The sequence below is a fragment of the Mustelus asterias genome, chromosome 2 (assembly GCF_964213995.1).
Source record: "Mustelus asterias chromosome 2, sMusAst1.hap1.1, whole genome shotgun sequence".
NCBI classification, from domain to species: Eukaryota; Metazoa; Chordata; class Chondrichthyes; order Carcharhiniformes; family Triakidae; genus Mustelus; species Mustelus asterias.
The window spans coordinates 99320507-99346239 of NC_135802.1; the positions used below are offsets into that span (position 1 = coordinate 99320507).

General features: G+C 40.9%; 1 protein-coding gene across 2 annotated transcripts in view; it reads left to right on the forward strand.

Moving 5' to 3' along the window:
• LOC144510066 (ubiquitin-conjugating enzyme E2 E2) overlaps positions 1-16097 on the forward strand; it is a 218890-nt gene extending 202793 nt beyond the window's left edge. For both annotated transcript variants that reach the window (XM_078239308.1, XM_078239299.1), the window contains exon 6: positions 11612-16097. In XM_078239308.1, coding sequence (XP_078095434.1) covers positions 11612-11709 — 98 coding nt within the window. In that variant the 3' untranslated portion in view covers positions 11710-16097. The remainder of the gene's footprint in view (positions 1-11611) is intronic.
• Positions 16098-25733: the final 9636 nt, after the last annotated feature.

Genomic DNA, 25733 nt, shown 5'->3' on the forward strand with positions numbered 1-25733 from the left:
ATCTTGCCAAGGTTGCCGTGGCAGGATTATGTGGTGTCGTGGTCGCTGTTCTCCTGAAGGTTTGGTAGTTTTCTGCGTACAATGGTCTGTTTGAGGTTGCCCGATTGTTTCAAGGCAAGTAGTGGGGTTGTGGGGATGGCCTTGGCGAGATATTTGCCATGGCAACCTCTGCAAGACGTGCCGGATCATTGACATAGATACCACCATCACATATGAGAACACCACCCACCAGGTACACAGTACATACTTATGCAACTCGGCCAACGTTGTCTACCTCACACGCTGCAGGAAAGGATGTCCGAGGCGTGGTGTATCAGCTAGACCATGCAGACGCTACGACAACGGATGAACGGACACCGCACGACAATCGCCAAGCAGGAGTGTTCCCTTCCAGTCGGGAAACACTTCCACAGTCAAGGCATTCAGCCACCAATCTTCAGGTAAGTGTTCTCCAAGGCGGCCTTCAAGACACACGATAACGCAGAATCGCCGAGCAGAAACTGATAGCCAAGTTCCGCACACATGAGGATGGCCTCAACCAGGATCTTAGGTTCATGCCACACTACATGTGACCCTCACCATTTGTTCTGGGCTTGCAAAATCCTACTAACTGTCCTGGCTTGAGACAATTCGCACCTCTTTAACCTGTGATTATCCCTCTCTCCACTTGCACTATCTGCACCTGTAAAGACTTGATTACTGAAAAGACTCACATTCCAACCATTATCTTGCAATTGTATCTTTATCTATATATGCCGTGTTTGTGAAACCTATCTCTCCACTCACCTGATGAAGGAGCAGCATCCTGAAAGCTCGTGATTCCAAATAAACCTGTTGGACTTTAACCTGGTGTTGTGAGACTTCTTATTGTGCCCATATTTTGTGAGACAACATAGCAGAGCACCGATATTTTATTTATGTCATGGTAAGAGGCACGTGAACCAAGAGTAATTTCAAACCTTAAATGTACTCAATATAAAACGCTTAAATATGAAATCCTATATATCCTATGGGCAGGATTCTCCGGTCTGATCCATGGTGAGACGGTTGAGTGAAAATGGAAAATTTAGCATTGCAGCCAAAAACTCCATTCACTCTCAGTGGCACTGGAAAATTCCATGAACGAGGACAGAAGACTTTGGCCATTAAATGCACAGTGAAAAAATCAGTACTGTCTCCTGAAAACCAAGCATGACATTAACAGAAATATTAGAAATGCTAGCACAAAAGCAGTGTGGCACTTACCTGTGCCAAATTTCTGCCTCCCTCAGGTTGATTTTACCATTTTTTTCTGGTTGTTCAATAAACAGCTTCTATTAAGTTTCATCTGTAGTTTAGATGGTACCTCTGAGTAACAAGGTTCAGCGTTCAAGTCCCACTCGAGTGCAATAATCAAAGCTGATATCCCAGTGAAGTAGTGAGGGTATTATCCTAGGCGTCCTTACCAATGCTTATGCCTCAATCAAAATCAGATGAACTGGTCATTATTACATTGTTGTTTGTGGAAGTGTGCTGTATGCATATTGGTTGCTGTGTTCCCTACATTACGTGGAGATGCCGGCGTTGGACTGGGGTAAACACAGTAAGAAGTCTCACAACACCAGGTTAAAGACCAACAGGTTTATTTGGTAGCACAAGCCACTCACTTTCGGAGTGCTGCTCCTTCATCAGGTAAGTGGGAGCTCTGTTCACAAACAGGGCATATAAAGACACAAACTCGATTTACAAGATAATGGTTGGAATGCGAGTCTTTACAGGTAATCAAGTCTTAAAGGTACAGACAATGTGAGTGGAGAGAGGGTTAAGCACAGGTTAAAGAGATGTGTATTATGAGCAGCCAGGACAGTTAGTGAGATTTTCCAAGCCCAGGCAAGTTGTGGGGGTTAAAGATAGTGTGACATGAACCCAAGATCCCGGTTGAGGCCGACCTCATGTGTGCCGAACTTGGCTGTCAGTCTCTGCTCAGCGACTCTGCGTTGTCATGTGTCGTGAAGGCCACCTTGGAGAACGCTCACCTGAAGATCAGAGGCCAAATGCTCGTGAACTTGATTACCTGTAAAGACTCGCATTCCAATCATTATTTTGTAAATTGAGTTTGTGTCTTTATATGCCCTGTTTGTGAACAGAACTCCCACTTATCTGATGAAGGAGCAGCGCTCCGAAAGCTAGTGGCTTGTGCTACCAAATAAACCTGTTGGACTTTAACCTGGTGTTGTGAGACTTCTTACTGTGTTTCCTACATTACAACAGTGATTACATTTCAAAAAGTACTTCATGTAAAATGGTTAGATGTCTGGCACTTGTGCAAAGTGCTATACAAATGCAAGCCTTTTCTTTTATATCCTTCCTTTTTAAGTTATCAGATCATTTAAGAGACCTTGCAATCTATCTGGCTGGTTCAAAAGTGGAAAAATATAGTATATACTGGCTCTCAATGCCACACTCTCACTCCCATTATAAAATATCTACCCAGTTCCCTGTTCACTTTGTCCATACAATCCTCTAACATTGCCTTCCTATACAGGTTGCCCATACACCCATCCTATGTTTAAAGTAGATATGTATAAACAGTTCACCTTCCCTCTTCCGAACTCCCTTTTTCTAAGTGTGAGTTCCTGCTACCTTGGTATAATGATTATGTCAAACATATTATTTATCTACACCCATTAGAATCTTGAATAGCTCAAGAAAGTTTCCTGTCTGCAGTATAAAATTTCCCAGTTTTTGCAACCTCTGTTTAGCTCAGTTATCTGATCCAAAGAAAGCAATGTATATGAAATTTAATTCTGAATTTTATTATAGCTACATACATTCAGTTTGATTTGTTTTTTGTGCACAAAGGCAAAAATGTTCTACTTGATCATTAATTTGGAATTCAAATTTGCATGACATCTGAACTGTAACTAGAAAAGAATAGTTCCAATCTGGTTACTCACCAATTTCAGTTTAAAATAACCTGATTAGAACATCAAACCAAAATGAGAATGACAGCTAAATAACCCTCTGAGGAATAGAAGCAGTTGTCGAAGAAGGCTTATACTTATTAGAAAATCTAGACAAGATGAGAGAGCCATGGTTTTTTGGGGTTTTTTTGCGAGTACTTTATTATATTGCAAAGTATCCATTATTAGTACTTTATCTAATAGTCATATGCAACAGATGCCAGTAAACAGTTTACTAATTGCTTCTTTGCATTTGTCATAGGTAGAGCATTTTAACACATTAGTTGAATTCATCCTCAACCAAGGACCAAGCAAACAATGATTTTGGGCCCAATTAATTTCCAAAAGCTCTGTTTTGAATTCAAATATCTAATGTGGTAGGACAACTGAGGAGTGCAGATTCTTAATAAGTAAAGGTTTTTGCATTGAGATAGTCTCAAGAAAATGTGTTCAGTTGAACAAATGTCTTGTGTAAATACAATGTTTTCTTAATATTGTCGCAATGCAATAAGAACAAACTTTTGGTTTCTTGGATGTTTATAATAGGGTTGCCCAGCTGCCTGGAGATTCTGTGTTTTTTAAAAAGGGAAAGGTGTAATCTCCATTCAAGTGAAAAGTGATGCAATAGAAAAGTTTTGCATTGAGCTGGAATTCAAATTAATCTAGCTTCCTTTATCCACGCACTAATCTGTACTTTCAACTATGTAAAATAACTACTATGCAATAACAGCTTTCGTTTCTAGCAATGATTGTTTTTATTAATTTGGGATCCACCAAACATGGTTGAAGTTGAGTCAAGTCTAAATCACGTACTGAGAAACCAAGGCAGGCAGTGCCCCCTTCTGATGATCTTTATCTAATTTGACTATCTGATAGAGGTGGCCATTGTTGTATCCATCAAATATAACATTGCTAAGTGTACAATATAGTGGCACTTGATATTTTTCAACCCAGAACAGCGGGATTGAAATTGAACCTTGGTGTGTCCATTTTAAGATGTAAAACAGGTGCAAAGAGGGCCCATATTGGGAGCATCTGTCTGTGCTCATCTAAATAATATCAGTGAAATCAAAAGCCTGTTTTGAGCTAGTCTCAAACTTCTTGGTTAGTATGCACGAAATAGCCATTGGAGGTAAAGAAACAATCTAAAGGAATTGCCACCCCAATATTCTCCTCCTTTCAGCTTTCAGCCCCCACCTCCACTGCCTCTGAATTTCATTCAAACAAAAAGTACCACAATTATATTGCATTTTGAAATTTGTAGTTCCTTAGTGAGTTCACTTTTGACAGAAGGGGTTAATAATTGTTTATTGGATGACAAGGCCAACAGCTTTCATGCTTAATTTATCCCAAAACTAGTGGTGATCAGCACTTGAAATCAAAGTACTCTTTAAACACATCTTTAAATATGGAGTACCGATTGATGTACAGAACTAACATACAATTTCAATCAATGCCCAATATCCATTGTTGAACTATTTAACCATTGTTACAAATACAGTCAAGCCTTCATTGTATTCAAAAAACTAAAGTGTGTTTATGCTTCCTTTCCTCAAAAGTGACCATTGGCAACATATTCCTCCTTAGGGCAGGAGAAATGTCTTATCCAATACCAACATAAGTAGCATTTTGTCAAAAAAAAACAAACACACTGACCTCAACTTGAGTGGAATCCCACCGCATACAAAGAAAAACTATTCTTATCAAGGTCATTGACCCACGTGCGTCCTAAAAGATCATGGTACAAAAACAAGCCTTTTGGACAATTATGTTTGCACTAGTGTCTTCCTTGACATGAGTCTTTTAGTCTTGTCCCACTCTCTTTCCCGACCATTCATACATTTTAATAATACATCTTATTGAACAACAAAACTTTATTTAAGATATCTGTAATGTGGTCTCCAAAACTGCACACAGCACAGGAGGCAGTCCAACACTGGCCAGTTATCAATGTCAACAACAGCAGGAGTCTCAACCATATAAGAGAAAATTGCAATAATTCTTAAGTCCTTGCAGCCAACAGAAGAAATTAATCTCTGTATTTGGAGATGCCTCCAAAATAATTTAGTATGATTACTTGCAGGAAGCTGAAGTTGATGCGTGTCTAAGACAGTCAATCCTGATCATAGTTCCTCGGAACGAGAAAGGAATTCATTTAAAAAGTTTTGTAGTTCCCAAGTAATTGGAAACATACAGTCTTGTTAAATCTGACACTATTTAATAAATTTGTTAGGAAGAAAAAGTTCAAAATGGTACAATGATGTCAAATCTTTAAAACCAGGTATCCAACTAGCTATAACAAACCTCAGTAATATTTACTTCCACATTATCATTCAGTTTGTTATCAGAAGGTTCAACTTTCCATGTCAGAGCTACCTGTATGGATTGTCCCCCTTTGACTTTTCCACTGTCGTCCAGAGCATTCACAAATTGCTAATGTCAACCTGTCAACCCAGTTCATCTCAGTCTATAGCTTTTGCATATTTACCCATCCTTAGACAGCTATGTTATGAGGGCTTCAAAAAGTCTCACCTCGAGCAAAGAAGTTATGTTAAACATGTATAAAACAGGCATTGAACTTCAACTGGAGGATCAGTTCTGGGCACCACATTTTGGGAAGGATGTGAAGACATTAAAAAGGGTGCAAAAAATATTCACAGAATGGTTCCATGGATGAAAAATTTCAGTGCCATAGCTGGATTGGAGTTTCTGTTCCCACACCTAGTGGTGCAGGAGGCAAACTTTCATCTGTTCCTTTAGTGAGGTCTTTCCTGGAACAGGTCACTAGCCTGTTGTTTGAGGCTCGAGAGGCACCACTCTACATCAAGCATGGCTGACCAGGAGAGACTCCCACTCTTACTGCCTGCCATTGGCATGTGTTGCAAGGATTTTGCAGGTTGATACTCAACCTGTTGGCTACGTTGTGAACACACTTTCCTTGGCCATCAATTCCTGGGGTGGGACTGGAACCTGGAGCTTCTGGCTCCGAGATAGGGATGCTACCCATTGTGCTACAAGACCTCCTTCCTGAGATTTGATAGGAGTATTCAAAATCAAGTGGGGTCTGGAAAGAGTGTATAGAAATAAATTGTTCCCATTGGTGGAAGGACCAGAGGATGCTAATTTAGTTTGACTGGCAAAAGAAAAACTGGCAAGATGAGGAATAACTATTTTTACACGGTGAGCAGTTAGGATCTGGAATGCACTGCCAAAGAATGTAGTGGAGACAGATTCAATAACAGTTTTCAAAAAGAGAATTGAATCATTACATGATACACAAGGGCTACAGGGACAAGGAGGGTGAGTGGCTATCAGCAAATTGCTCTCATAGGGACTCAGCAGAGATCCAATGGACCAAATAGCTTCCTTATGTGCTTTAACCATTCTGAGATTTTATAAATAAGAAAACAGGGCCTATCTTCCCCCTGGAGGCAGGAAGCAGGAACTGGGTCTGTTTTTGTTTTAGAAAATTGCTGAGCTTCTGATATTCCTGGGATGAGCCCTGAATTGATATGGAGACAGGTTTCCTGTCCAATTAAAGATGGTGAGAGAGGAAATAGAGGTGGGTTTCAGACACCCAAACCAACTGTCACTGAGGCAGCTGGTTGTACTGAGGGAGAGAGGTTATGCCACAACCTGGGAACTGCACCACAGGTGCCACAAGGGAGTTGGAGGACTGACGACCATGTGGGAGAGAAGGGGGCCACCTCATCATGCCACAGGGGTATCTTTCTGTTCGGTGTCATTTCCCTCTGCCTCAAATTCATCATCTTACCTCTGTTCACCATCCTCAAGATCTACACCATGTTATGGAGAGCTCAGCACATCACCCTGGCAGGAGGGTATTTATTGCAAGGCACCACTGACCCCACCAGGCACTGGACTCAATGCTTTCTGAGCCCATGATGTTCCATCGGTTGTGATGCTGATGTGTTGTCTAGTATTGATAAAGATAGCATCTGTCACCTGAGTGATGTGCAACTACCTATGCGATGTTGCAGAGGTCCAGACTGACAAGAGCACAGATGCTTGCCTGGAGCATCATAATCTCTATCGGTAGTAGTCCTGTCATCAACAGATTTCTTCACTCATGCCTATTGACCGTGTACTCAGGCTAGTTACTGCTTCTTTGTGCACTCATCAGTGGTGCAGTGCTGCTCGGGCGCGCCAACATGTTGCTCCAGCACCCCCTCTGACTAGCTACAGGCCAGTCAGTATAATTTCAGTGGTAGGGAGTCATAGATGTAAACAGCACAGAAAGGTCCATCTTGTCAGTGCCGATCAAAGAAAAACCACCTAACTATTCTGATTCCATTTTTCAGCACTTGACCTTGTATACCTTGGCATCACAAATGCACATCTAAATAGTTTTCAAATGTTGAGGGTCTCTGCCTCCATGACCCTTTGGTTAAAAAATCTTTTCCTCTAAACCTTCTGCCCCGACCTTAAATCTATGTCCCCTAGTCATTGATGCCTTCCCCAAGGGGAAAAACTTCTAGAAACAACAACCTGGGACAAAATTAATAGTCACATGAACAAATGTGGATTTCCTAAGGGGAAATGGTGTTTAACTAACTTGCTGGCAGTTTTTTGAAGTGGCAGCAGAGAGGGTTGATGAGGGCAATGCAGTTGATGTGCTGTATATGGATTTCCAGAAGGCATTTAATGCAGTGCCACACAACAGACTTGTCAGCAATCTTACAGGCAGTATAATAACAATTTGCAGAGTGACATAAAACAGAATAGTGGTAAATGGATGCTTTTTGGGCTAGAGAAAGGCTTGCAGTAGCATCTCCCAGGAGTCAGTGTTGGACCCTTGATTTACCTGATACATGTTAATGACCTAGACCATGGTGCACAAGGCAGAATTTCAAAGCTGACAGATGAAACAAAATTTGGAAGTATTGTGAATGTGAGGAGGATAGTGTAGAATTTCAAAAGGACATAGCCAAGTTGCTGGAATGCATGGACAGGTGGCAAATGAAATTCAGTCTGGAGAAGTGTGAAGTGATTCATTTTGGAAGAATATGGCAAGCAAATATAAACTAAATGGTCAAATTTTAAAGGGAGTGCAGGAGCACAGGGTATACATGTGCTTAAGTTGAAGATGGCAGGACAGATTGAGAGAGCAATTAATAAAGTATACATTATCCTGAGCTTTATTAATAGGGGCATAAAGGAGGTTATATTGAACTTGCATGGGACACCAGTTTGGCCTCAGCTGGACTTTTGCATACAGTTTGGGTTGGTATACTTTAGGAAGATTATGAAGGCATTGGAGAGGGTACAGAAAAGATTCATAAGAATGGTTCCAGGGATGAGGAACTTCAGTTATGAAAATAGATTGGAGAAATTAGGACTATTTTCCTTTGGAGAAAAGAAGGCTGAGAGGAGATTTGATAGAATTATTTAAAATCATGAGGGATGTGGATAGAATAGATAGGGAGAAATGATTCCCACTCATGAAAGGAACAAGAAGTCACAGATTTAAAGTAATTGGTAAAAGAAGCAAAAACAACATGAGGAAAACTATTTTCACAAAGTAAGTATATAATTGATGTAATGCACTGCCTGACTGTGTAATAGTGGCAGTTTCAATTGAAAAGAAGAAAAATGTACAGGTTTCAGGGACAAGGTGGAAGAGAATTGGTGTAGACACAATGGAGTGAATGGCATCCATCTACGCTATAACACTGTGATTCTAGATATCCTCCATAGCCAGTCACTCAGTACACACAATGGGCAGCGCTTAGGATATCATTGAAGTGGACATTTTTAAAAATCTTCTATTGAATAAAGCAATCATTCAAATGCACTTCATACTGAGCAAAATTTAATTTATAAAAGTCATTGAAAATACTTAAATCACTTATAAAAACAGATTCACTTACCACCAAGACAGATAATCCTTTAATCACCTCTTAAAACTGTCAGTCAAAATGTAATCTCAGCTCCCTGCTGACAGAAGTGTTGTTTTTGTGGAACTTTTGAAACTCGGCAAAGCATTCATAATGGGCTCAGCTGTAATCAGAGCTCCATGATTAATCAAATTTCCGATAGTGCTCACCATAGAACTATAGAAAATTACAGCTCAGAAACAGGCCTTTTGGCCCTTCTTGTCTGTGCCGAACCATTTTTTGCCTAGTCCCACTGACCTGCACTTGGACCATATCCCTCCACACCCCTCTCATCCATGAACCCGTCCAAGTTTTTCTTAAATGTTAAAAGTTAAAAGCATTTACCACTTTATCCGGCAGCTCATTCCACACTCCCAGCGTGAAGAAGCCCTCCCTAATATTCCCTTTAAACTTTTCTCCTTTCACCCTTAACCCATGCCCTCTGGTTTTTTTCTCCTCTAGCCTCAGCGGAAAAAGCCTGCTTGCATTCACTCTACCTATACCCATCAAAATCTTATACACTTCTATCAAATCTCCCCTCAATCTTCTACGCTCCAGGGAATAAAGTCCCAAGCTATTCAATCTCTCTCTGTAACTCAGCTTCTCAAGTCCCGGCAACATCCTTGTGAACCTTCTCTGCACTCTTTCAACCTTATTTACATCCTTCCTGTAACTAGGTGACCAAAACTGTACACAATACTCCAAATTCGGCCTCACCAATGCCTTATATAACCTTACCATAACACTCCAACTTTTATACTCGATACTCCGATTTATAAAGGCTAGTGTACCAAAGGCACTCTTTACGACCCTATCCACCTGTGACGTCACTTTTAGGGAATTTTGTACCTGTATTCCCAGATCCCTCTGTTCAACTGCACTCTTCAGAGTCCTACCATTTACCCTGTACGTTCTACTTTGGTTTGTCCTTCCAAAGTGCAATATCTCACACTTGTCTGCGTTAAATTCCATTTGCCATTTTTCAGCCCATTTTTCTAGTTGGTCCAAATCCCTCTGCAAATCCCTCTGCAAGCTTTGAAAACCAAGCACAAATCCCATTATGGCCACTAATTCTCGTGAAATGGGCCACAATGGGATTTGCATTGGGGAAATCTCAATGGCAACATAATCAGGTTCACCACCCTCAAGAATGACAGCACCAAAACACAATCTCTGTGGAGCTAGCCAGTTTAAAATGAGAGGAGGCAGCTCCCTGGAAACTAACAGGACTTTTGGGAGAGGCGGAGAGTGCTGTGTGGTTGAAGACCAAGAACTTTACTGCTCTCCAGGAATGACAGCACCAGGAGCACAAGTCGGGAGGGCTAGGTGCACCCTGTTTTGCAGATGAGTGCCTGTCTGTGCTAGTGCAGGAGGTCAGTATCAAGCACAACATTCCTAATGCCCAGGGATGGGAAGCGAAGGCCATCCCACCATTACTAGCTCTCCTGAGAGCACCACGCTGGCCACATGCATGCAATTTACAGCATCCTGGATACGGGGAAACCCAGCCATCACAGCGAACCCTCATGTTCTCGTCTGGCTGGTAGTTGATGAAAGTATAGGCTGAAGATGGCATCACTTGCTATCTTGATACAACTGTGTGCTACTGATTGCGAGAACGGCAGATACCCCATTAAGCACTGAAATAAACTGGAGGTGTGGACGTTGAGGGCAACTGTGATCTTCTACGTCACCAGCATGGGGTGGCCGCCACCCCCCCTATGGAGGAGTTGAGTAAATCTAATAGCAACTTTCTGATTTCCACATTAAATTACACATACAGCCAGAATTTGTTGTCCAATTTATTTCCATTTAGGCAGTACATTTCAGATCAAAGCAACTCTCTGTGCAAAAAATATTCTCACTTTCATTATCTTAAATCTTAGATTCTAAAATTGTAAGATCATAGGATACAATTAGGAGTAGACCATCCAGACCCTTGAACCTGCTCTGTAATTCACTTAAGATCACGGCTGATCTGATTCTGGCCTTAACTCAATTTTTCTGCCTGCCCCTCATAACGCTTGACTCCATAATTGATCAAAAATCTGTTCAGTGAGTTTTGACAGACTATTCAAACTTTGGTATATGATGGCCAAGCCTGTGCACTTGCACATTTCAGCAGGAGTCACTGCACAGCAATCATGAATGGGTACACTTGCTGATATTTCCTCTCTTTAATGCTGAGCAACAGGGACAATTTTAACACACAGCTGAGTTCAGCTATACAGCATAGACCATGGATCAAACTTGGAATCTTCTGGGTTTGCATGACTTTGTTGCGAATTAGATTAAAGACTTATCCACCGAGTCATCTGAACTCATATCTACATTTCTTAGCATCCTATCTCTCCTTGTATCACAAATTTTGTACTTGTTCCATTTTGTCTTTTAAAATATGCCTGCTTGGCTATAACTATTTTCATGTCATTATTAAATCACTGTGAATGTGTAACCTTTTAATTCATCAACACCTGATATTTGACACTGTGACGTATTATGATTTTGGGCACAGTCAAGAAAACTTGAAAATTTTAAAGTGCAAATTGAATTTAATACATTTTAGTAATAACAATCTTCAGGAAACCAGACCTTTAGAAAGCTGTAAATACTGTGAACAATTTGAAAATTGTTAAAGCATACTGGATACCAGAAATAAGTGTCAACCAGAAAAAAAATATTTCAAGTCTGGTAATTAAGGCACTTTGTGATACAGTAATTGTGTAAAGATATAATGTACCTATTATATTCAAATCTGATTTTTTTTTACAGCTGATCCTTTGGTTGGAAGCATAGCTACTCAGTATCTTACCAACAGGGCAGAACATGACAGAATAGCCAGACAGTGGACCAAGAGATATGCCACATAACAACTTGCTACAATAAATCCTGACCCCTGGGAAAGCACATTCACGAAGTGCAACGACAGCCCGATTCCTAGCTTTATTTCCTTTTTTTAAAGGAATCTTTGTGTAAAAATGTCCTTTTGTTCCCTGATGACTTGAAACAATTTGAGACTTTGTTGTTTTTACAATGGGTAGGTTTGAATCTCTACAAAGCAAAGAATGTTCAACTAGTACAAGTAGAGGGTTTTATTGCTACACAGCTTTGTATAAGTGTGTCTCCTTTCATGTAATCCTTGAACCATAATAGATTATATCTAATTACTTCATATAGGTAGTGCTTAGAACAGAGTTTTTTGTATTGAAGTCAATCATGTCAGGTGCATGCTACCAGTTTAAAGCTTTGTAATAAGCTTAAATTAACAATCACTGTCATTACAATGATGACTGTCCTTATCACCAGCCTGGAGTTTTTTTTTCAAATATGTTGAAAAACACACAAATTTATGTACTTTACAGAATATCTACTTTTAAATGCTCGTGAATTTTGAGGTACCTACAACTTCTGACTGTGGAACAGTTTGATGTCCACTTGTATTATTGAAGCACTCAATAAAACAGCACTATGGCTGAATTATTGCTTATATTTTCTTTACATGCCCCTTCCTTTAAAAACAATCCACTTAAATGTCATTGTTTTAAAGTGTAATAAAATCATACAAAAACTACAGAAGAGAAAAAAATGAAATGATGCATTTCAGAAGATTAGTAGGGAACATGAACTTTCTCTGTGGTCGTGAGCCACCTGGAATAAATTGGCATATGATTTTCACTCAGCCAAACTGAGTATATATCATAGAGCCCTCATTTCCAGTTTGGAGTTCATTACATGTATTTAGTGAACTCACGGTGTGCTTTGAATGAACCACTGCATGGAAGCGCATTCATTTGGATGGGATGGAATTTCCTGCATATGTGCAACAAATTAAAGGGCTAAAACATGCAATTAATAGTAGGTTCACATTCACTTTTAAAGGGGTACGTACTGAGGTTTTCAAAGTGAAGCTGTGTTCGGATAAACGCCATTGTTCACAGGTTCAGAACTGATCTTATGCTGCAAGAGAGTTGCCCTGTTCAGTGCTTACAAGCAGCCTTCCCTAAAGAAAAAAAATGCAGCTAGCCTGGAAATGGGGGGATAACAACATTTTACAAAGGGAACGGGTGTCTTGGCCACTGGCTGGAAAACCAACGTGTCAGCTGCACTGCCTCCTTCAGGAAGGCCTGCCCCTAAAACGTGCCAATCAGGCAGTTAAGAGGACATTGGTGGGCTTCCACATGATCAGAACCCCCACTAGTGGGAAGTCCTGGTCACTGAAAGCTGGCCATTCAGAGGCCAAGGTGGGGATTTCAGGGGGGTGGTGTGTGAAGCAGCTGATAGCAAGGATACAGGGGATCTCTCAGCGGGCCCCGTGCTTCCCAACACCAGGTCCTTCAATCAGATATTGAATACCTTCAAACTGGGGAGCCCTCCAGAGATACCACAACCAACTCGCACAAGTTTGCTCGTTATGCTTCTGGGTGGTGACAGGCCCACCTACCACTGACTTAACATCAGTAGAATTAATAGGCACTGATGAGCAAAAGCCATTCACTGGCCACTCTATCCCTCATGGCTAAATGCCCTCCCACCTCCAAACTCACCATGGGGAGAGCATAAAATACCACACATGGTGTCTATCCTATACTCAATGTACAGTAGACAATACATATGGAGGGTAATGTGCAAGAAGATTTTAAACATCAAAAAAAATTAAGATAAAGTGAGCCAAAATGTTCTTGCATCCAGTAAATGAGCAAAGCATCATGCCATCAGGAATTTCCGCTCAATCTGTTATACATTGACTGCAATTACATGTAACATGCTTGGATTGAAGTAAGGTAGTGGAGTTGATACAGTACAAGACAGGCAATGCAGACAAGTTCAAATTGCACCATGAAACATTTTTGACAGGATTTTAATAAATCCAGTAATTTTAGTATTTGCACCACAAAAATTATGAAATTTATTGGGTCACTGATGTCCTTCAGGAAAGGAAAATTGACATCACCAACTAGTCCAGCCCAAATGTGATTCTAATCCTACACAATGTGATTCACTCAATACCTCAGGGCAACTAGGAATGAGCAATAAATGCTGCCTTGCCAGTGGGTCACCCACATCCCAGTAAAATATAGCTCTTTCAATGTTTAACATTCATGGCTGTACCACAGCAGGAATCCCTATCTCTAAATTAGAGCTAGAAGTCTTGCATATACATCCCTGCAACTGTTCTGCATGTATTCCTCAGACTTTCAACAACACATATCAGGAGGAAGCAGATGAACACACGAGATGAGTTAGTCCTTTAGTTTTAAGCCCTTGTATGCTTTTGAGGATGTTGCTTGAAAATTAAGTTTTAGAGGATAGGCAAAGAGGGAATGGGTGACACCAGTGGGATTCGATAGGAGGGTTAGAACCATTCTTTTCCTGTTACTTCTTACCTCTATACCCTGGTTAAATTCCCAGCTTGAGTCACTGTGCGGAGTTTGCATGTTCTCCCCATGTCTGAGTGGGTTTCCTCCCACAGTTCTGAAAGAAGTGCTGGTTAGGTGCATTGGCTATGCTAAAATTCTCTCTCACCTGAACAGATGCTGGAGTGTGGCGACTAGGGGATTTTCACAGTAACTTCATTAATGTAAGCTTACTTGTGACGCTCATAAATAAACATAACATAAACATAAATGAAACTTGAACTGAAAACTTGTATTTGTCATGCTCTAAACACAAACCACCAGGAATTTCCTCACACAAGCTTCAGTCTATTTGGGGTTTCTTTCTAAGTAACAGCTCCCAATTAGCAGCTTTCTCCTCCAAGGATCTTCCCAGCAAGCATAAGGATAAACAATATATTGACTTGCATGTAGTATCAGAAGTGCTTTCATTCAGCCAGCATTCTAACATAAGCCCTCTTTCTTTGTATTGCCCAAAGAACAGCCACAGCTCACATGACTGCAAAAGAAATCAGTACTTCAAAAGGACCCTGCATCACTCAGTCCATTTATCTCAAAGCACCAACACAGATACGCTGACCTTGGAGGATTTAGATAATGAATCAAAGCATAATTGGGAAGAAGACTGTGTCGAAGATCAGCTAGCCGTAGAGCCAGCTCACATTCTTCCCTCAACTGAGGACTTAGATGGATTGGACCCCACTAGACATGCATTTTATACAAGGTTGCTAAATGAACACAGTTATATGCGTTATTTTAACACTGCACAATCTCAAAAGCCTGGCAGCAATTATTGATGCTCTCCAGAATTGAATAGGCTACCAACACTGGTTAGACTCATACATGAACAATGTCTAGTTACATGAAGTATCAACAGGATCAAGTGTAAGATCCTCGGGAGAGGGGAAAGAAATATGAATGAAAATAAAATAAAGGAATGTGCACAGCACAAATTCAGTCCATAGTAGTTACTGGCCAATGGCAAAGATGCACTGAGACCATTATGTGAAAAATAATAGAAACCTGATTGAAACCTTTAAGATCCTGAGGGGTCTTGCCAGGATGGATAAGGAGAGGATGTTTCCTCTTGTGGGAGAATCTAGAACTGGGGTAACTATTTAAAAATCAGAGGTCACCCACTTAAAACGGGGATGAGGCAAAATTGTTCCTCTGAGGCTACTGAGTCTTTGTTTTTACTACGTTTTCAAGAAGAGAGTTCCAGAGTCTTTGAATACTTCTAAGGCAGAGGTAGAAAGATTACTGGTAAATAAGGGGTGGTAGGTTATCAAGAGTAGGCGGAATGCAGATTTGAGGTTACTATCAGATCAGCCATGATCTTATTAAATGGCTGAGCAGGCTCAAGGGACTCAATGGTCTACTGCTCCTGGTTCATATGTTAGTGTAAACTTTGAATAGCTTTGCCCTATAATGCTTTTGCATATCTTTCCAATGAACCCTGTTATTGATTGTATGTAGACAGACAATAGTTTTTATACAATCTGTAGGGTACAGATCATGGTTTCTGATAAATGTGATACAAGTCCTCAAATTACTGGATTTATTGATGTTTCATGGTGAATTTTGGTAGACCAGATATATTACACTGGTTTATTCAAAAGTTCAATTCCTGCATTGATAAAGTGAAGAATATAGAAATACTTTTTGCAAGCAAAGCAGGAACAAGATTTCAGTACTGGGCATGGAGGTCAGTGCTTTAAGGTCTTCTACATTTTCACTGAATCTTAACAGTGGAGAAGGCCATTCAGCCCATCAAATCTGCATTAGCTCTCTGAAGGAGCATTCTTTGATCATTGATTGTAAAACTTTCAATGTATTTATATTGCTAATAAACAATTTGTTGATACATTATCATTATTTGCATTACCTATTTTAGCACATCAATATATTGTATTAATGAATTTATTTCCAAGGTAGATTTGATTTTGTTGCATACACTCCTTGGTATGATATGGTCATTGAAATTCAATTGAGAAAACTTTGTAAAATATCTGCATCTTCGACAGCACATTCATACAATTATGAAATGGCAGGTTGACCATTTTAATTATATTAATTATCTCCTCAGGACTTTGATGATTAAGCATCATCCAGTGAAGTAAGTATGACATAAACATAGACATTAGCAGAAAAACAACTGGATCAGGACTCTTGTGGATTTTAATGCAACCTCAGCATCAGCTTCAGAAGAATCACACCTTTCTTCACTAATGCAATCTTTATCCTCAGTGTCATTCCTAAATACAGATGGTGTCATTCATTCCCAAATGTTACTATTCAGCTATCTTATTTAAAGAAATAGAATAAAAACATGCAGATATACATGTGCACACTGCAGCATTTAAATCGTTTAAAAATCATTTAATACTGTATGATTGTAATGCTGTATGAATGTAGTGAGCTCCTAAAATTATTCACTGATCCAATTTCAGTTCCAACTCCAGGCATTTCTTCATTACACTTTACACCACTAAAGGTAAGCTTCCATTATTTAATTACCACATAAAAGCATAAAATCATCCTAACAACTGTTACAACAATTACCTTCCCCTTCTGACACACAAAATCAACAACCTCAACCTCCAACACATCATCACTTTGCTGTGCACACAGAACTTTATGAAAGTCTTTGTACGTGGCTCCTCACACCAATCCTGTAGACAAAACTAAACACCTCCATGAACCGATGTCCCAGATTGGGACAACCTTGCAGGTATCAGCTGGGTTTGTGACAGCAGTGAACCTGTGGAAGTCTCTATCACAGAAGGCTGTGAAGGTCTCTACCACAGAAGACTGGAGGCCAAGTCACTGAATGTATTCAAGAAAGAGATAGATAATTTTTTTAACTATGGGGAGAAGTGGGAATATGGCATTGAGAGCAAGGATCAGCCATGATCATATTGAATGGCAGAGCAGGCTTGAAGGGTCGAATGGCCTACTCCTGCTCCTAGTTTCTATGTTGTAGCCAAAGAGGGCTGCAAGCTACTGTAACAATGTCTGGAAGCAAGTGGTCTGTGCAAAATCAATGATGTCCTTCACTATGTACCATACCATTCCTTACAGACTGCAACAACTCTGGAAGCCAAATATAAAATCACAGCAAGAGCCTGGAGACATCAATTAGCTGCTACTAAACACACTATTTGGAAAGTTCAGCTCCAAATGGCAGCTCTAGCATCAAATCAGTATTTCATGCTGATTGACACCACAACCTGTCTGCTCTGCAGGTGGATACTCCCTGTGTGGTGCGCAAATCAAAATTGTGCAGCCAGTATCAGAAATCCCTACACACATGCTGCAGTCATCATTTTGGAGGCAAAACAGTTAGCATCAAAAAGGCAAAATACATCTCACTTTTGCTGTCACAGAGATTAAAATGAAATACAAGTAAGCTTTCGATAAGGTTTAGAGAGGATGCAGGAAAGGTTTAAAAGGATGCTGCTCTTCATGATAAGCCAGTTAATGATATTGTTCCTGTGAAGATTCAAGATGTGGACAATGAAATAGTTACTAACTACACAGATCAGGGAATCAAAGTAGATGATAAGTTGAATTGGAGGGAAAGATGTTCAGATGTGTTGGCCAAGGGGCATATACAATTAAAGTATTTCAGAAAATCAAAATCCTTTTGAATAGAGCCCACAATCATGAAATTCTTCTGTACGGCTGTTGTTGAGAGCTATCCTTTCTGAATGTCACGCTTGACACTGTTGATTTAGGAAAGCAAATTCTTTAAGTGTAGGAAGTGTATTTGGTGAGCACATTTTTCTTTCAGTTTGTTCTCAAGAAATTTGACTTAAGTAAAGTATATCACGAACAATGGAAATCATCCCCTTGCCTCTCAATATTATTGTTGATTGTATTCAGGGGAAGAACTATAATCTCTCAGATGCAGAATAAATAACTTCCTGAATTCATTTGTGACCTTCTGTACAAGAACGTTTAACAGTAGTTTGATGAATGGATGAGGATTTGCATTCAGGGTGGGACTCACTAACTGATTATTTTAATGCACTGGAGTAGTTTCTAATACATATTTTAATCAAAGCTGGATCTCTGTGATAGGATAATTTCCTTTCTTTTGTTGTTAGTATTCATGCATCTGTAATTTTTTTAATGAATGAGCAATGTTACCTGAAATAAATTTCCATATGGACAACAAGGCAAAATTGAAATTGAATGGTTCCAGGGATGAGAATTAACGTGGCTTTGTAGCAAAAACCAAATTATACCTGAGCTGGTTTGAGTTCATTCAGCTTACATTTTATAACTCATCATCCAGTTGTTATGCTTCACATATTAACTCAACATAAGAAAATTTAAAGAATATTTCAGGTGTATAGACTTTCTTAACATTGAAAAAAAACAAGAGATTTATTTACGCACATCCATAGCAGACAGACAGGTGGAGATTCTTAAGCTCAAACATCATTGTGCTCTGTGATACAGGCAGTCCCCGGGTTACGAACGAGTTCCGTTTTTAAGTCTGTAAGTCAAATTTGTATGCAAGTCAGAACAGTTACGTACGGTTCACATCTAGCATCAATTAGTCAAATGTTTGTCTTAGTATATAGTATATATTTTACCTAAAGCATCTTAAATATAATACAGTAATAATAATAATAAATGGAAATGACACAAAACTTGGATTATTTTTATATTTATATATATATGTGTGTGTTTGTAGGTATAGTATAAAAAACATTAAAATAATTTCTTAAAGTAAACATCAAGGGAGGCTTGAACAGAGCTTTTCTTTTTCTCATTATAAATGGCCTTGTAGCAGCTGAGGCTGTCGGTAACTATCCGGTAAACTTTGATGAACCTCTCTGCATTAGGATCTTGCTCCTCTAACTTTGCCATCCCTGCTTCAATGAGACGAAAGGTTTCAGCTAACTCCTTCGTCAGAAACTTCTTGGGTTCTGGGGTTTCTACGTCCCGGACTTCTTCCTCAAATGCTATCATCTGCTGCTCCAGCTCCATAAGGTCCTCATTGGTCAGTTCTTTGGCATGGGATTCAAGCAAGTCTAAGACATCGTCTTCATTGATGTCTAACTGCAGTTGATTATTACCAATATCAACCACAGCTTGCCTGGCTTCGGCGATGTCCTCAGCTGTAAACCCCTTAAAACCATGTGCGAATTGGGGGCACAATTTGTTCCACACTCCTTTCATGTTGGTTGTCTTCACTTCCTCCCAAGAATCTGCAATGTTTTTGATGCTATCGTAGATGTTGTAATTCCTCCAGAACTCCTTTAAGGTCATTGCATCATCTTGGGTAGCCCTGACTGCTTGTGAGAAGGTCCGGCGTAAATAGTAAGACTTAAAGGAGGCCATGACCCCTTGATCCATTGGCTGAAGTAGTGATGTGGTGTTGGGTGGTAAAAAGACGAGGTGAAGGTCATTTAAAGTGATTGGATGTCCGGGGGCGTTGTCAAGCACAAGGAGAATTTTGAAAGGAATCTTCTTGGCCAAGCAATAGCATTCAGCAGCAGGAACAAAATAGTTCAGGAACCAATCTTCGAAGAGAGCTTTTGTTACCCAAGCCTTTGTGGTTGACTTCCAAATCATGGGAAGAGATGCCTTGATGATTCGGCTAAGTGCCCTCGGATTTAGGGAGCGATACACAAGCATAGGCTTAAGCTTGCAATCTACAGATGCGTTACCACCAAGCAATGTCAGCCTATCCTTGGATGCCTTATGCCCTGGAGCAGTTTTTTCCTCTTTTGAAATGTATGTCCTTTCAGGCATTTTTTTCCAAAGTAAGCCAGTCTCGTCTACATTAAATATTTGCTCAGGCACATAACCTCCCTCCTCAATAATTTTTTCCAACATTTCAGGAAACTCTCTCACAGCACTTACATCGGCACTCGCTGCTTCACCTTGCACTTTAACATTGTGTAAATTTACCCTCCCTCTGAAACGCTTGAACCAACCCCTACTCGCAACAAATTCTTCATCACAAGCATCTTCACTTGCTGCACGTGCAGCTTTTAACTCACTGAAAAGGCTTCGAGCCTTTTCTTGCACTAAGCCAAGGCCAATAGGAATGTTACGCTGATTTTGATCCTCTAACCAAATTACCAATAGCCTTTCCATTTCGATAATTAAACCACTGCATTGCTTAGTGATAATTGTCGCTTTCATCGGGACAGAGCCTTTTACATGCTCCATTACTCTCCCCTTGTCCTTTATAATTGTCCCGATCGTTGACCGACTGTAGCCTAACGCTTTTCCAATGTTTGTTGGCGTTTCACCTCTCTCCGATTGCTTTATTATTTCCACTTTTGTTTCAATCGTGATCGTTTTCCTTTTCTTCGATGCATCACCATCACTTGCATCAGATTTACGCTTTGGAGCCATGGTTACGAGGGTAAGTACACGAAAAATTTAAGTCAAAACACAATGCACACAACAGCGTTTACGCGATCCGACTTAAAATGGCGACGATGGCGTGGCGCTGTTCTCCGTCGGGCCGACGAACCGCTGAAAACGCGCAGTGTTTTGAGCGCCGCGCAATGTCGTCTGCCCGTTCGTTAGTACGAACCATTGTTTGTAACTCGATTTTTTTAAATAATAGGCTTTACGGAGGTCGGTATGCAAGTACGAGCGTTCGTAAGTCGGGCGTTCATAACCCGGGGACTGCCTATATTTGTTTCTTATCTGTATTGCCTTGTAAACTAACATTAACGCATGTTTGTGTGTGCATATGCGTGTGTGCATGCATGTGTGTGCGCATGTGCGTGCGTGTTTGTGCATGCGTGTGTGTGTGCACACATGTTTTGTGCATGTGTGTGTGCATGTGCGTGTGCATGTGTGTACTGCTCTCCTTGGTTACCCTTTCACGAGGGGGTAGCACAGCACAAAACAAACAAGCAAGCACATTTCAATTTAGGAAGATCCAGTGCCCACCAACCTCAAACAAATATAGTAAGTTCCCTTCCCTACAAACTTAAAAACAACAATTGGTCTCCAACATTCCAGCCTCTAATTGTTATAAGCATAAAGGTTTACAATTACATAATTTCATGTGGAGCCAAGTTAAAAGAAACTTACATGTTTATACAGGTAAACATTAGGTCTTTGTTTTACCTGTATAAAGTCTATTAGGCAAACGATCAGCACTGTCTGACTAAGCCGGAAGGGTCACTCGCCCATGATTTCACTAAGTAGGCAAAGCGTATCTCCGAGTCTTTTCAGAATACTGCCTTTGGTCCATGCTTGGAAATGTCAGACGATTCCCATTTGATCTGGTATGGTTTCTACAACTCTTCCCATCATGCATGCATTACATGGTGCTTTGTCATCAATTGTCAGCACAATATCTCCCACAATGAAATTTCTTCTTGGGTGCAACCACTTCTGATATTCCTGCAAAACGGTAGGTACTTGTGTGTCTTTCTTTTCCAAAACAGATCTGCCATATACTCCATTTGTTTCTATCTGTGACGATGATACACATCTCATTGTCTGAACATAAAGGGTGAATCTGCGTGAAAACTGGAGTAATTCACGCTGGTTTTTCAGTGGGAGTTCAGAGAAGAATCTCCCACATTCTGTGCACTGCAGAGGTCACCAGTGTGAATATCATTAAATGTCAGGGGGTGGGGCCTATTCCCACTGGAGAGGCCGAAACCAGCGTGCTGAGCAGGCCTCTGCGCATGTGCTGATCTGTCAGTGCTGAGATCGGCGCATGCGCAGTAGCCCCATACTGCCTGCTTCCTGATTGCTGGCCAGTGGTCTGCGACCTCCACAACACCATCTCTCTCTGCCCCCCAAAGCCTGATTGCTGGCCCCTTGACCATTCCCAGGCCCAGCCCCAAACCCCACCCCTCCCAATCTCCAGCCAACCCCCAACCGATCCCCGCCCCCCCCCCCGACAGTTACCCCCACCCGCAGTGCCGAGCCCCCCCCCCAGCCGGCAGTGCCAGGGGGCACAGGCTGGCACTGCCATGGTGCCTATGCCCAGGGGGCACCCCCCCACCGCCCGACCCCCTGGGAGGCCCCCGATTGCCCCCCCACTTCACTCCAGCGAGGTCGGGCCGCTAGTTCCCCGAAAGTGGGGAGCTACTGTAATCCTCTCTGGAGTGTACCACACTGGGGGGATCTGGAGACTTCAGTCCCGGGCCCACTAATAATGCAGATTTGAATACTTACCCTGCCTCCCGCCAATTTCCAGCGCAGAGCAGACGCCACCAGAAACCAGCACTGGGAGACGCCATGTGGCGGGAATGTATGCACAAATGTCACAGCCGCAAGATTCCCCCGGCCCACTGCGCTAAAAAATTAGCGCAGCGGGATGGGAGATAGGCCCCAAGAGCTTTAGTCTTCATCAGTAGCAGCTAATTGGGTGCGATAGCTTCCAAGTCACTAGACTCCTCTGAGTTTGCTATCATTGGGGCATTATTAATGATGGTTTCTACTTCACAAAGAACTGAATGGAGACCCTCATCAAGCATTTGTTGTCTTAGGATAACACTAAAAACCTCTCTCACGCTTTGTATTCGTCTCCCCACACGTCACCATGGTGAGAACCTGGCATTGGGTTGAAAATCCACTTTGCTTCTTTACCCAAAATAACTCCTTGTATTCCAGCTTGATTTCAGTGTTCAATCTCTTCCCATAGTTCACGTTCTGCTCCGATGAAACTGATCCCTTATCAGATCGGATAACAGAGATTTGACCTCTGAGAGATATGAACCAACAACACGCATTAAATGCAAGAATCTGTGCCTAAAAAATGAGCCAATTCAATGTGAACTGCTGACTAGCCATGTGAAGGTCACTCCATATCTTTTCATCAAGCTGCAGCTTCGCAAGACTTCATCCAGACCAAAATACTCCACTCCAACATTTGTTAAAGGATGTTCATCCAGCAGCACATGATCCTTTGTCAAATCTGACATTTCTGTTCTGACTCTGGCACATTGATGTCTATGCATTCAGAAATCACTGTTCTTGTGGCTGAGTTAGCTCTGGTGATGCAACATCTCTGACGTAAGCATGACAGCATATAATGTGTCCCAATTCTTCGTGAATGTGACGAAGAATGAGCTTAGAGACATGTAGACACTAAGAATTATAGGATGCCTAGATTCTTCTGGCATAACCATCATACTAAATCATCCTCCTACTCTCAAAAATCCTAACTTGTAGATGCAGCTGTTCTTCTTTACACTGTGGTTACCTTCCTTTACAGCAGTGATCTCTTCCTGAAACATTCTCATCTGACTCAAAGAATCTCTTTCTCACCTGTGACCATGTCTTCTTGAGCAATAGTTCCACATCTCATTCTTTGAATTTATTCATTTGTTCTGTTAGCTGGGTATTTTGTTTTCCTTGGCCATTCTTAGTTTATAGATTCCCTTAACTCTCTCCTTTATCTGCACATCTGCAAACATGCTTCTCTAATTTTGAGAATCCAAGTTGCAGCCTTCTTCAAAGAAATCCATTTGGAAGGTAATTTCTCAGCTTATTAATGGTGTCAGGCTGTCAGGTGTAATCAGGAGGTTTATTCTGAACTCTCTCTTAACATCTGGATCCTCCACAGAAATGTGATTTGATTTGTTAGGACAAATTGATCATTCATCTTCTGATTTCCAGAGGAATTCTGGACCACTGATCCATTTTGATCTTTCAAAAAGGCCTTTGCTTTTAGTCCTCAAGATGATTTATCTGCTGGATTCAATGCAATGTTTACGTACTTCCATTGTGAAACATCAGATTCTCCATGAATGATTGATATTCTGTTGGCAACAAAAGAGCAAAATCTAGTAGTCCCATTCTTAATATTCTTCAAGACAGACATACCGTCAATTCCTTTCACATCACTCTGTCTACATGAACTGCAACCACAGCTGCAGAGAGCTCCATCCTTGAAATTGTGATCCGCTTCAATGGGGCTACTCTGACCTTTCCCATCCCAATAGCACAATGCTTCTGATTGTCCTTATTCTTCAACAGGAGAAACACCATAACCATTCACACTCAGAAAAATCATAGAATCATAGAATCCTTACAGTGCAGAAGGAGGCCATTCAGTCCATCGAGTCTGCACCGACAACAATCCGACCCGGGCCCTATCCCCATAACCCCGTGTATTTACCCTGTTAATCCCCCTGACACTAATGGTCAATTTAGCATGGCCAATCAACCTAAAATGGTGTAGCTGAGCTGATTTTTTTTCCTCCAAAGTTATCTGGTTTCAGACATCTTACTTTGAAGTTAGCCAGCTGGTGAAGTTAGTCAGCCATCTACTGCAAAACTTCAACATCGATGAATGCTTGAAATCAGAATCTTCAGAAAAACAAGGCGTGTCGTTTAGGTCAATTGCTCTCTGGAAACCTTTTAACCCAACTGCACTTTATCCAACACAGTTCTTGTACGATCAGTTTTGCTGGAAGAATAAATGGTGCTAGGAATCCAAGGGATCGCAAACTGGACTGACGACTGAAAGAATTCCTCTTCTGGAGTGTGGTCGATTATTGACTACAATCCTGAACGTGAATGTGTCAGATTCAACACAGCACTGAATCCCAAAAGCTCTTTCTGTGGGAAGCCAATCCTGCTTCAAATCCAGATTAACCTATGTGGCTCTTCCATCTTCTGGGATAATTACTAATACAGCACAGCTATTACTTATCCTCCCTGTGTACATGCAGTCTTCCAATCTCTAGTGAATGACACACCTTGGTTTTTCTGAAGATATTGATTTCAAGCATGTTGAAGTTTTGCAGTATATTGTGCTGATAACCTCTGGTTCATAATTATGTGTGTTGTCTTCAGCAGTCTTTATGAGTGTAAAGCTCGTATCACTCCAAACAGATGCACAATTATTCTGTATTCTACCAACTCATTTTCTACATCTGTCTGACCACCACAAAGTGTAGAAAATCAGTCTTCTACTGGTAATTTCACCTGATGGAACATTGCCTTGATGTCTGCCATCAGTGCAACAGGCTCTTGGCAAAACCTAGTTAAGATGCCTGTTAGACTGCTTGTTAAGTCTGGACCTTGAAGGAGTTGGTCATTCAAATACGTCCCTTGGTACACAGCTGCACAGTCAAATACGGCAAGTATCTTTTTCTTCCTGGGGTGATATACTCCATAATGCAGTATGTAACACACCTTTCCGCCATCTGAGGAACTTTGTGTGTGTAACTCTTGTCAATAATGTCATTCATGAATCCGTTATAGTCTTCATGAAAGCCGTTGTCATTGTTGAATTTCTTCTTAAGGTTTGAAGTACGTTGTTCTGCCACATGTCAATTATCTGTTTCTGAAAAGCAGCTGTACAGAGCAATATCTATCCAAATGTTCCACAGTACACGATACTGCATCCATAAACTGACAACCTTCCCTTGACATCTCTGCTTTTTCATCAGTACTGCATTCATTAAAGTCATGTTTGAACTGCCTGTGTTATTATTTCTTCCAGGTTTGCTACTGAAATCCTATTAGTTGCAACACATGGATGGCTACCT